This window comes from Arachis ipaensis, chromosome B02 (assembly GCF_000816755.2).
Source record: "Arachis ipaensis cultivar K30076 chromosome B02, Araip1.1, whole genome shotgun sequence".
NCBI classification, from domain to species: domain Eukaryota; kingdom Viridiplantae; phylum Streptophyta; class Magnoliopsida; order Fabales; family Fabaceae; genus Arachis; species Arachis ipaensis.
Window position 1 is genome coordinate 90,286,240 of NC_029786.2, and position 12,770 is coordinate 90,299,009.

Genomic DNA, 12,770 nt, shown 5'->3' on the forward strand with positions numbered 1-12,770 from the left:
AATTTTGATTTAGGACAGGATACTATGACCTTGTTTTGTTTGGTTCATGTAGCCATGCAATGTTTAGTAGTTGTTGTTGTAGTGGTGATGGTTTTTATGGTGACACATAACTACACTTTAATAAATATCAGTTAGGAACATGTGCTTCGTTTCTTGGCTGCATGTTCTGCTTAATATTATATTACTCTAACTTGTCTTTGCTTGCTGCTCTTGCTTATTGTCACGCTGTTTTCTTTTAGATGATTTATATGAATCTCCGAATTTGTTTTCTCTCTTGTTTGGCTAATGTATTACTTCTACTTTTACTACCAGTTGCAATTGGGCCTCAAACTGATCTGCTAAGGACTCAAATATACTCAAATAGAAATCTAGTAAGTTTCTCATCCTCTTGGTTAGTTTGGTTCATTAAAGGTTATCCTTTGCATTTCACTTGTGTTTTCAGCTGCCTGGATGTTAAGTATATTGGTTAGAAGAATTGGGCCATTTCCAGCAATTTTCTGTCTTAGATAACTGATACTTTTAAAATATATTCTTAGAATTTTATGCTCATTTTTTTATTTTTGATATAGAAAGAAGGCAGTGTTTTACAATGTTATTGAAGTATATTGTGTTTAACTAAGATGTAGAAGACACAAATCAAACTATCAGATTTGTTATTAATTAGATTTGTATATCTATTTTTTTTATTTTATTAATGCATAAATCTAACTCTCAATTTGTGTAATAATCCAAAGTAACTTTCATTTATATTTTATAGGAAATCAATACTACTTTATCTATGTATGTATCTGATATGTTTCCTGCAGCCATTTCATAGGGTTATGGTTCCGTGGGAATTTGAAGTTTTAGATCCGTTTGGTTTTTCTTTAATTTTTTTTATATATAGTTAATAAAAGATATTTTAGTCAAATATATATTACTTTAATCTTGAAATATTATTTTATAAATATTCATAAATTTGTGTGTTGATTTTATAAAAATAATACTCTAACACACACACACTCTCTCTCTCTCTCATTGCACAGTAGTTGATTATTAGAAGACTAATTTGTGTGTTCGCTCAGAGATTTTTGGTCCAATCCCTTCAACTTTTTTGCTTGGAGTTAAGGTTAGTGCAATTCTTGTGTTGTAAACTTCATTGATTTCTATGGTATTGTATGATAAATGAAATATTACTTGTGTTGTGTTGTTGCATGTATTGCATTGAAAATATTGATATGGTTAAATATTGATAGGATGTTGTATGATAGATGAAATGTTGCTTGTGTTGGATGATTTATAAGTACTAAAAATATCGAATTCGTAAGAAATGTCTTGGCACCATCGAGTGTGGATGTATGATAGGTTGAATCCAACAAGAGGGGGTATTAAACCTGAGTTTTTAGTAATTAATGTGACAAGTCTAAATGGGTGGACAAGCGCTCTCAAGACACTCATGTGAGATATAACATAAATGTTAAATTAATGACATGCTGCCACTTGAATATTTATATGCGCATATATATTTTTAGTGATTATCTTAATTCTTTAAAGAGAAATATAAATATTGATGAATTGAAGAACAGGAAGGTAGCTCTTTTAAAAACAGAAAATGTAAGTATATGAGTAATTATCAGCATTTACCTAACGAGTTAAGTTTTTTTATAAAAATAGTTCTACCAAAATAAGAGAAGAGATTATAGATATATGCATGGTGAATATTGGCAGTAGCAAACAATGATAATAATGATGGATATATATGGCATATGGTGGGATATGATGATGCATGAATTGAAGGTGTGTTCGCTTTCATTGATCACCCCACAGCATATGCGCGTGCACATGGCCATTGCATGCAAAGAACATACACACACCACCTATCTATCTTTCTGTGCCCTCTTTCTCTTTCTTATTTTTATTTTCAATTATTTTTCTTTCTTTGATATATATGATGATATGATTAGCATAGGATACCATGTTAGAGCCTTGAATACGCCCATCTACCATGTCACACTTACTTTGTATATTTGGGTTATTAGTTAGTGTGGATTGGGTTTATCAAATACTAACCCATCATCAAATGAATCTTTTTACTTCTCTGTAATCTAAACCTTGTTGAAGAAGCTTATAACTAAGCTATCTCAATTACAAAAGTCAACAGAATCATCAGCTTGGTTTTTTATAATCTGCATTTGCTGCACTGTGATATGTATGGTTATTTGTCTTAATAATAATAATATAATTGATATAATCATTGTGCAATAGGAGAAGTTTATAAAAAAGTTGGCAGAAGTTCAGGCCTAACATGCCGAGGCTCAAGCACAGGGAATGGAGCTACAACCAATTGATGAAGGCTTGATTTGGGAGGAAGTGTGTGGTGGGCAAAAAAAGAATCGAGTTTACGGAAAATGGTCATTCTTTTCTAACTCTCAAGTCTGGAACCACTTCTGCCAATTCTGTATCTGGAAGAGCACCAAGAAATTAAAATTCTGTTCCTAATTTGCGAGAACAGATTCATAATCTCAATGAAGAGCTTTTTCAGCGTGTTACTCAACAAACAGATGAGCGTATTAGTAAGTTGTTAGATACACGCTTAGCTCCTTTGGAAAAGATTCAAAAGAAGTTAGAAAAGTTGGAACAGGCAATTGGAAAGGCCAAGAAGGAAAAGCTGAAATATAAGAGATGGAATGAGGCTTATGTTAGCTATTATGAGAAAGTTAGAGCGTCAAGTAATTCTAGTGCAGTTCCAATACCACCGCCACCACCGCCACCCTCAATGTCTTCGGATGAGGACTATGATGATGATGAGGATGAAAATGACACTGAAGACTATAGCTGATAGTTTTAATATTATAAATATTCGAATACAAATTAGATAAAAATTTGTATTAAATTTATATTTATTTTGTATGAAAATAAGTTTATTTTTTAATTAGAAAAATAAAAAAAATTCTATTTTACCTTACTGACGGATTTACAGACGGATTTTCTGTCTGTAATCAGAGTGTGAGATGATTTTTCAAAGTTCAAATTACAGAAAAAAATCTGTCAGAAAATCCGTCTGTAATTATTTTTCGTCTGTGATTACAGACGGAAAATTCGTCGGAAAGTTCGTCGTCTTCGGGAAATGGATGGAGAATTTACAGAGGAAAAATCCGTCGGTAATTTTTCGACGGAAAAAAATCTGTCGGTAAATAATTTCCGACGGGACTTTTACAGAGGGACAAAATCCGTCAGTAATTTCGTCGGTAACCAAAAATCCGTCTATAATAAAGACTAAATCTGTCTGTATTAAGCCATTTTCTAGTTGTGTTTATAGCATGTATCCACCAAATGGCATGTTTTGTGACAGAAAGAACACACTTTAGGATGTCCTCTTCCTCCTCTACTGCCCTTTCCTCTACCAAAATAGTCTCTGCCTCTATAGTTACTACTATTGGAAAATGGAATTGACTTTCCACTTTCGATAATATCTGAGGAGCTGATTAAAGCGTGAGCTTCAATAGCGTCAGTAGAGTGTAACTATCTTTCTTGTTGAGTGAGCATTGAGAAAGCAGTGTTGACATTAGACATTAGTATTAAAATCATGATCTGAGAACGCACATGACTATATTCCTCATTGAGGCCTCGGAGCAGTCTTACTAACTTTCTATTCTTCCAGTAACCTCGCATCACACCTAATCCACCGCAACATACGATTCCACAAGAACAGCTCGGAATCGATTGAAAATTGTCAAGTTCTTCCCAAATTGCCTTTATCTTAATGAAATAGGTTGTTATGCTAAAGTCACCTTGTTTTAACGCATACAGTTCCTGTTCTAGTTCAGCCACTCTAAACACATCTCCCTGATGATATCTATGACTCAGATCATTCCAAACATCATGCGCTGACTCACTCCACATAGCACTTTGAGAAATCTCGCTATGAAGAGACAAATTTATCCAAGACAGTACATACGTGTTGCATTATTTCCTAAGCAAGATAATTCAGATGATTCTTATCGGGTTTAGGTAAAGAACTATCAACAAATTCAAATTTATTTTTCGATCTCAAAGTAAGTCGCATCGCTCTTAACCAAGCATGATAATTGGAAGGATTTAAGGTAACATTCACAATCAAGGCTCCAGGATTCTCACCTGGATGCAAGTAGTAAAGACTATTCATATATGGATTCACAGGCATTTGATTCTGCTTGTTCCGACGAGTTAGAAAGTGTTGTAGTTTGGAGAGTTGAATTAAGAGCTTCGTGATGCTTTGAAAGTCACTCGGAGAGAACGCATCTTCCATGTCTGATCCTTGATCCTCTATTTGTTCCTCATTCGCCATAGATGGGCCGAATCGGGAACCCTTAACAAGAACTTCGTCTTTCTTCCTCGCATTCTCAAATTCTCTTCACAGATGCAACCTCCACGCTCATCGCACGATGACAAAAGCGTGAGCACGATCAATTCGAGGTTACAGAAACTCAATAATGATGAGAGAAGAGAGGCAAAGAGAGAAAGGAAAAAAGTCAAAGATAAACTTGCTGAAGTAAAATATAGCATCTCAAAAATGAGACTCATTACAAGAGTTGCTATATATACACTGTAACTCAGAGTACCTAACTATAACTCTACTGTAGTTACTTTTTAATCATACATCTAACAAATTTTTAACTATGATAAATTAATGATACAATTAGTGAACTTGGTTAACTTACCGCCTAATGTAATAGATTGTGCAAGATTGATATCAAAGTTGGAGAAAACATTACAAAAGGTAATGAAACTATAAGAATTACATGGTGTAATCATCACTAGTGGTGCGTGATTATGGTGGATTCAGGGAGTAAAACAAAAGGCTAAGTTTATGTGGGATTGAATAGATGATTGAAAAAGGTACTAGATCATAGTAGCTAATGTTGTATTGATATGCGGGTCATCTTTAAATTCCATTGTCGAGAAGAATACATTTGTTATTTGTTAGTCTTCAAGGTTTAAGTTTACTGCTGCATAAAGCTCACTGAATGAGGTGATTTTTATAGTAGACAATAGAAGGTTAGAGACCATGATTTAGATGGATGTTACACTACAAAAAAAGAGTTTAAAATGAAATTTGTATTACGGCAGTTCTTAAGAACCGCCATAATATTTAGATATTACGTCATTTTGTTGTTGCCATAGTTCATTCATATTTTGTGGCGGTTTTCGGTAATTCTGGCGGGTTTGAACGGCCATTGTCATTAAGTATATTTAAAATGCACAAATTGACCAAAGCCTCGTTTCAAAAACGCTACCCTGTATTACCGTGTTCGAGCAAAAAGTTGAAACACTATGCGATCTCCTCCTGCATTCTCCTTCGACGGCGATATTCTTCGGTGATATCTCCTCCAGCGAAGATCTCCTCCAACAGCGATCTCCTCCGGCGATGTCTGCTCCAGCGACGATCTCCTCCGGTGATGTCTGCTCCAGCGACGATCTCCTCCTGCGACGTCTGCTCCAGCGACGATCTCCCTCCTCCGACGTCTCCTCCAGCGACGATCTCCCTCCTCCGACATCTCCTCTAGCGACGATCTCCTCCGGCTTCCTCCTTGTCGTCCTCTATGTCCTCCCTGCCAAATCTTCAGTGTCTCCCTTTTGTTCCGGATCAGCAGTTCAACTCGCTATTTCTTCACATTCTAGGGTTCAAAGTATGAATTATTTCTCTGCTTTGCTAGATTTTTTGCCAATTCAATTGAAACATGAGAGTGCGTGAATACGTGGATATAAATTCCTTGTGATTTTTGTTGTTATTCATTTGGTACTAATTTTTAAGCTTTTTTGAATTTGTTATTATTGGAGAAAAGTGAACTGTATATTTTGATTTTCTTATTTTTTCAATGTGCTGTGAGGTTTTGGTAGTATATTTGTGTTTTAGCTTGTAAATACTAAGTGGAGTATGTGAGAATGGCACAGGGAAGTAGAAAAGCTTTGTTGTCACTTATAAACCAGGTATTAGATCTGGCAAAGATTGAAGCTGGTAAGTTGGAGCTTGAAGCTTCGCTGTTTGTCGTGTATGATGTTTTGGATGATATAGTATCATTATTTTCAGAAAAGTCTCCAGGAAAAGGAATAGAGGTGATAAATATATTATATGCTATGTTTTATCATGGTAGAAATTGAACTTATTTGGACCCTTGTTTTGTTTCATATATATATATATATATTAAAGAGATTGGGAATTGTGTAAATGCGAATGTTAAGTTCTCTATGGATGGATAATATGGGTGATATAACTGGTCAAGGCGCAAACTCAGCATACATCATAGCTCATATATCATGTTGTAATTGAGGCATTTCAGGTCAGTTTAGTGGTTATATATCGTTAGTACTTGGAAGGATTCTTGGTCTCGGAGCTCGATTTAGGGTCTATGAAATCATCACTGCCTTTTATAAGGGTAATTCCTATATTTTTTCTGCAAATCAATTGTGTGGTAAATAGCATTTTATGATTCAGCCTTTTAGGAAATACTCACATAAGAAACTAGTATTGCTTTGTTCCAAGTGACTATATGTCCCTCTTCATAAAACTGTACAATTTTAGTCCATGGATTTTCAAGGGTTGTCTTTGAAGTTCTAAAACTAGCAGCACAAAATAAAAAGCTATTTAGAGTCTTCTGCACAGGTATTTTACCCTCTTACTCTCTTTCTTTTTGTTTATATATTGATATATAGATTTACTTCTAACTCACAAGCCAAGGCATTCATAATTGAGCTATTAAATTTGAAATCTTTACCCGGAGCCAGTAGAAAAAGGTCTTTGTGTTCAAATGTATTGCCGATGCCTGATTGTTTGGTTTTTGATAGTCACTCCACTATCATTCATTGAACACATAAACATTGCCACTTAGTAGGATAAAGCTTGGTTTTTGAATGTTGATTTTTTGCAAAATTTCGGTTTCAATTTTGTCCACCATTTCACTTGATTAATGCATGTGAACCCTGCATCTCTAGTTTGGTCATTATAGAAATTTGTGATCTGAACTTCAAACCTTTTGTGCTTTGTATTTTTTTTATTTTTGACTCCCAATTTAATCTAGTTGCTTTTTTTGTTCAAATGTGCTTCTCTTGAATCAGGTCAGATGAAGAAGTTGGTCCCTTGTCTCCTTTATTTGTTAGTATTGCTGCTGGATTGTCAGCTTCAGTTGCTACTGCAGCTTCTCATGCCTTTGATACTACAAGAACTAGATCACAGTGCACTGTGCTACCAAAGGCATGTTTTGCACTGTGCACTTGCCAATAGCTTTGTTTTGTTTGGTTATTACTATTATTCTGTAATTCACCTCAAATATATGTCTATTTGTTTTTCTTATCTATTGGTACTTTTGATGGCATTCTAGGGATATTCTACAACTTCAGGGAAGCTGAGAGCCCTGCTGCAAGGTATAATACATGCTAATTCAAATCTTGAGTTAAGGCCCTTGTGGTTAAGAAGTAGTTTGAGGTCAAAGGTTAGCATCTTTGCACTGTTTTTTCACAGTTTTTAGTTCTATTGTAAATCCTAATGGGCATTTTAAAAATTATTTTTCAAAAGTTGAATTGCTTCAGTAACTAATCTTGAATATTAAATTTCAGACTAGTGTTTACACCAACCATAACTTGTTGACTGTTCCAGTTGGTATTAAACAAAAGCATAATGTTGATGCCATATAAGGTGAAACAACATAAGGACATGTGCCAAGAAGTAAAAAATAATGCCTTAACCGCAATGAATGCACACACTAATTACCTTCACTAGCCACTCTTAGCCTTAACCGCAAACACGTGACTAATGCCAAGAATGATATTAACATATCCTCATAAATAAATTTGGTCTTTCTTCCTCGTAAAGCAAGAAATTTGTTCTTACTTTTTTCCAAGCATACTTGCATTTTCATACCATTAGAACAAAACCTTTTAAGGGAACTAATTGCTAGTAATTAGTCTATTTGTTCGAATTTGGAGGTGCTGGTGCATGTAATATATCTGAGAAAATATTATTGATTTGAGATTAGAGGTGCTGGTGCTAGTAATTAGTTTATAGATGATGATTGAGCAATGTACCATTGCCTTCTTTGTTGTGGTGGTTTCCTGAGATGTAAACTTGCATTTGTTGCATGGTTTATTTTCTAAACTTATAATATCAATTTGGTTTTTGTCAGGTGATTTGCTAAAAGATTTCTGCATTCTGATATAGTGTCTATTTATGATCATGCCTTTCTTTGGGATGAGGATTTAGGAGTGGAGCATTTTTCTCCTTCAAGGTATGAGTAACACATTTGTGGCTCTTTCTCTACTGGTGCTATTTGATATTTGAGTGCTGTCTGGCCAGCTTCTCACATGAAATATTTTGACCGTTTCATATAAGCAGAAATTTTTGGTTTGGGGTAAATGTGATACAAAATCTTCATTCCAGAGACTAGACTGGAAGGGTGAACAGTTTTGTTCCCAAATTTTCTAAATTTTTAAGTAATAGATTGTTACAAAATCTGTGATGCTAAGGCATAAAATGATGCAAACATTTAGTAATAATGCACTTATTGCACTCTACGATGCTAAGGCATAAAATGAGTTATATAAATTAAGATCATGAATATAATTTGTTGTTGCAAAGGTGTTCAAGTATCTTTTCCTGTGTCCATATGGACTAGGCTTTATTCTTCAGAAAATGGTATGGTATCATGTTTACAAATATTAAAGGTGTTCTATTACTTGAAGTTCAATATATTGAGAAATTGAATGCAACTCTGTAGGGATTCACAGGGAACTTCAATATACCTGAAGTTCAATATATTACTTGAAAGGATTCACAGTCAGAAATTGAATGCAACTCTGCTTGTCTCTTATTATGAGCAAGATAACATTTGATTTTCATTGCAGAGATGTTTGAGCTTCATCTGGAAGAGTTACATGCAAAGCAAGAAGAAATTGCAAAGCGTGATAATGATATTAAACTCATGGAAGCTATTATTCAAATGCTTGGAGGAAAAGAATCTATTTTCACGTCAGACTCGTGGAAGCTATTATTCAAATGCTTGGAGGAAAAGAATCTATTTTTACATCTATCTAAAAGCCAGGGTGCTTCGTACTCCTTTTTACTTCTTTCCTTGTTCATTATTTTTGTTAAAGTTACCATGTAAATTGAATCATACTACTATATAAATTGTGAAGATTGTTTTCCCAACATCTTTTTATTTTATCATTTCCATATGAATTTCGTGTTCTATGATCTTTAGCTACATGTTATGTTTACTTGTTTAGAATTAAAAAATCATGTTATGTTTGATATTTTATTTGTATAGGAGTTATTACTTTTGATTTTCAATACTAAATATATTATGAGTTATGTAATATTTTATTTATGGGTTATGATTTCTTGTTATTGTGAAATTTTAAACAAAAAATTATTTGCTTAACGTAGTAAAAACGACAATTAAAATTGTCTTTTTAAACGATAAAAATTGTCACTTTTACTTGGTAAAAGCGGCAGCTTGAAATTGCCATTTTAAACAATTAAAATACCATTTTAACTCGGTAAAAACAGTGATTTTAAACTACCATTTTTAAACAATAAGTACTGCTATTTTAAACAACATGAAACGTCATTTTAACCAACCAAAATCGTTTTATTTGGAAATAATGATGGTTTAAAACTGTCGTTTTAACCAATCAAAAAGCGCCGTTTTATCTGGAAATAATGGTAGTTTGACCCGCCATTTTAACCAACAAAAAAATGACGTTTTATCTGGAAATAACGACGATTTGAACCGCTATTTTAACCCAACTCAAAAACTACCGTTTTAACCAGATAATTGTGGTGGTTTTTTAAAAACTGCCATAATAACCAAATGACACTTCAAATTATGGCGATTTTTCTTGAGCTCCCTTCAAAATAATAATGACGGTTCAAATCGCCGTAATAAATTTAAAAAATCACCGTAATTACCAAGTTTTTTTTCAGTGTTAGTATTTTGATTCTTTTGATTTGCTTTTAGCTTTTGTTGTGATGTAAGACTCTTTGTTTTTATTCATGTTGGGGGGAAACATTTGGTGTTTCTATCGCCTTGATGGCATTATCAAACGAGTATATATAATGAACTATACGTCATTTTTAAAACTCTTCTTTCTGTTTGGATCGAGGTTGTAACTTAATAATAAAAAAAATGCCACTTTCTTTGCAAGCTAATCTGTCCTTTTATTAACAATTCTTGGAATAACTGCTAACCTATCCATCTATAGGTAGACGACTACTTCATTATATTCCTGAATGATTTTAATGGCATCTACTTGTGCATGGATTAAAAGAGCATGTTAATGTTGCACCAAAGAAAAAGCCTCTACTGAACCTATCTCACATTCAACTAGTTGGAAACTAAATTAAAAAAATAAAACTAATCAACGCAAAATTACAAATACTTATAGCCGGAACCTTATTAAAGTAGCCTTGAAACCAACTTACAAAGTTATCTCTAATAAAGTAATAATACATACAATTTGGCTTTTATTGTATGCTCAAAGATATTTCCACCACAATTTATTTTCACAAAAAATTTTTCCGGACACTTCCAAACCTCACTTGTAAATAAACAAGATAGTTTATTTCAGCGACTCTACAGCCAAGGACGGACTTAGAGGGGGCAAATATATAGTGGCCTCGCCCCCCAAATTTTTAGAAACTATATTTATATATGAGATATGTATTTAAAAAATAAAAAATATTATATAATTTAATATTTTTATATGTATTATTTTTTATTATGTGATATATTTATGTTTTAATTATTTAATTCACTAATATTTTTTATTTAACTAATTTAATATCATACCCTCAAGTCTTTGTAACTTTTAAATTAGTTTTTATATAATAAGTTATTTTTTATTTTTCAAGGGTCATATTTAAATTTCACCTGATACAGTATTTTTAGATAGATGCAAACCTACGCGTTAATGTTATGAGGGTTCGATGAATCTTCTAGTCACCTACCGACGAAAAGATAATTGTAATATTCCAGTAAAAAAAAATCTCTAAGACCGCTTTAAAATTAAGACTTATCTAATGTAAACAAATATTGTTAAAGAAAAGTATTTTTTATAGACTAAAATCAGTGAATATATATTTTGTATAAAGTTAACTTGTTTTTAATATGTATTTTATATTTTAATGTGTATTTTGTTTTGAGATTTTAATAGTTAATTTTAATGTATATATCTATATTGTGAAAATTACCTGAAACAGGTGGATTTGAATTTTGAACCTGAACCAAATTTTTTTTTACGTAGCGTCTGACGTCATTTAGTGTTAAAGTGTTATGGTCTGAGTTTCTCATGAAAAGGTGAGAGGAGATACTTACAAGGGGTTTTAATGCTTAAATTAGCAAGAGTTTTAGACAAATTTTTAGTAAATTAGAATTTAAAAAAGAAGCCTGCTACACATACAAGTCTTTTTAGCTTACAAGTCTTACAAGTTGGCATAAGTCCAACAAAAAATACGCATTACACTCTCACATTCAAGAGTAAATAAACGCATGTTATTCAACCACTTCCTGTTTCCAAAACGCGCTACTCACCATGCATTATAAAATGACTTCTTTTTCTTCCTCTATGAAAACGAGTTTCTTGCCAATTTTGAAAGTAATGGAACTTTAGAAATACACTCAAACGATTACAGAAATACACTCAAACGATTACAGAAATACACCCAAATGGTTACAGAAATTCACCCAAACGATTATAGAAATACACTCAAAGGATTACAAAAACTACACCCAAAGGATTTAAGAAATACACCCAAAATTCGTTGAAGTACACCTTATGCATAATTCAGAACTCTTTCTCTTTCTCCTCCTCATCTTCTGCTGCTTCTTCTTTTTCAAAAACGATTTCAGAGCTTGATGTCAAAAAACAATGGAAATCAAGAATAACGAAGAAAAAAAATAGAGAGAAAAGCACGTAAATGAAGAAGGAGAAAGAGAAGGCAAGAAACGAAAGAAAAGAAAAGAAGAAGAAGAAGAGGAAGTAGAGGAAGAAGAACGTGCAGCAAGAAGAAGAAGAAGGTGCAGTGAAGACGTGCAGTAACGGTTGAAGAAGGAGAAAGAGAAGGCAAGAAACAAAAGAAAAGAAGAAGAAGAAGAGGAAGAGGAAGAAGAACGTGCAGTAAGAAGAAGAAGAAGGTGCAGTGAAAATGTGCAGTAATGGTTGAAGAAGGAGAAAGAGAAGGCAAGAAACGAAAGAAAAGAAGAAGAAGAAGAGGAGGAAGAGGAAGAGGAAGAAGAACGTGCGCAAGAAAAAGAAGAAGGTACACTTGTAAAGACTTGTATAAAAAAATGCTTGTATGTGGAGAATTTCTCTTAAAAAAATATGTGTCAAAATATTTGTAAGTGTAGATATAGAGTCAATAACTATTTTTAAAGTAAATCTATTCTTTTATGATGGATTTGTTACTCTTTTTGTTGAAAAGATTGTTAAAATCTCTTTTATAAATGAGAAGAAGAAATTGTAAGAGTCCATTACTTATTTAGATAAATATGACTAAATTTATGTCGACCTTTATGAAGTTGAATAGGTGTTAGATATAATTAATACCTATAAATTGAGCTTTATTTATTTAAGTTTGGCTAAATATTAGGTCAGAATATTAACACCTAATATACTTGTTAAAAATATAATTAATTGCCATGTTCAAACTTAAAACTCTACAAAAACGTGCGTTATTACATAAAGATTAAATCTGCTATACCTTAATTGTCGTTGATAAATATATATAAATTTTGCTAGATAATTAATAAAAGTAATCA

General features: G+C 32.8%; 1 protein-coding gene and 1 long non-coding RNA gene across 3 annotated transcripts in view; both read left to right on the plus strand.

Moving 5' to 3' along the window:
* The window catches only part of LOC107625679, a 13,231-nt gene continuing 727 nt past the window's right edge, over nucleotides 267–12,770 (plus strand). The window contains exons 1-2 of the long non-coding RNA XR_002357768.1: nucleotides 267–371; nucleotides 1,949–1,956. This is a non-coding gene — a long non-coding RNA (uncharacterized LOC107625679). The remainder of the gene's footprint in view (nucleotides 372–1,948; nucleotides 1,957–12,770) is intronic.
* On the plus strand, nucleotides 5,234–9,177 carry LOC107627601. Of its 2 annotated transcripts, none has more exons than XM_021116137.1 (6): nucleotides 5,234–5,648; nucleotides 6,300–6,395; nucleotides 7,075–7,210; nucleotides 7,338–7,380; nucleotides 8,139–8,240; nucleotides 8,857–9,177. In XM_021116137.1, exons 1-4 carry the CDS (start codon nucleotides 5,387–5,389, stop codon nucleotides 7,363–7,365), a joined length of 522 nt encoding a protein of 173 aa, XP_020971796.1. In that variant the 5' UTR covers nucleotides 5,234–5,386; the 3' UTR covers nucleotides 7,366–7,380; nucleotides 8,139–8,240; nucleotides 8,857–9,177. The 2 variants fall into 2 exon arrangements, with proteins under 2 accessions (XP_020971796.1, XP_020971795.1); XM_021116136.1 differs by having other exon boundaries at nucleotides 5,235–5,648; nucleotides 7,338–7,448.

Coding starts and splice junctions, on each gene's coding strand:
- LOC107627601 (XM_021116137.1), top strand. CDS start 5,387: ATGTCTGCTCCAGCGACGATCTCCTCCGGTGATGTCTGCTCCAGCGAC. Junction 5,649..6,299: donor TTCACATTCTAGGGTTCAAA/GTATGAATTATT, acceptor GAGGCATTTCAG/GTCAGTTTAGTGGTTATATA. Junction 7,211..7,337: donor AGTGCACTGTGCTACCAAAG/GCATGTTTTGCA, acceptor ATGGCATTCTAG/GGATATTCTACAACTTCAGG.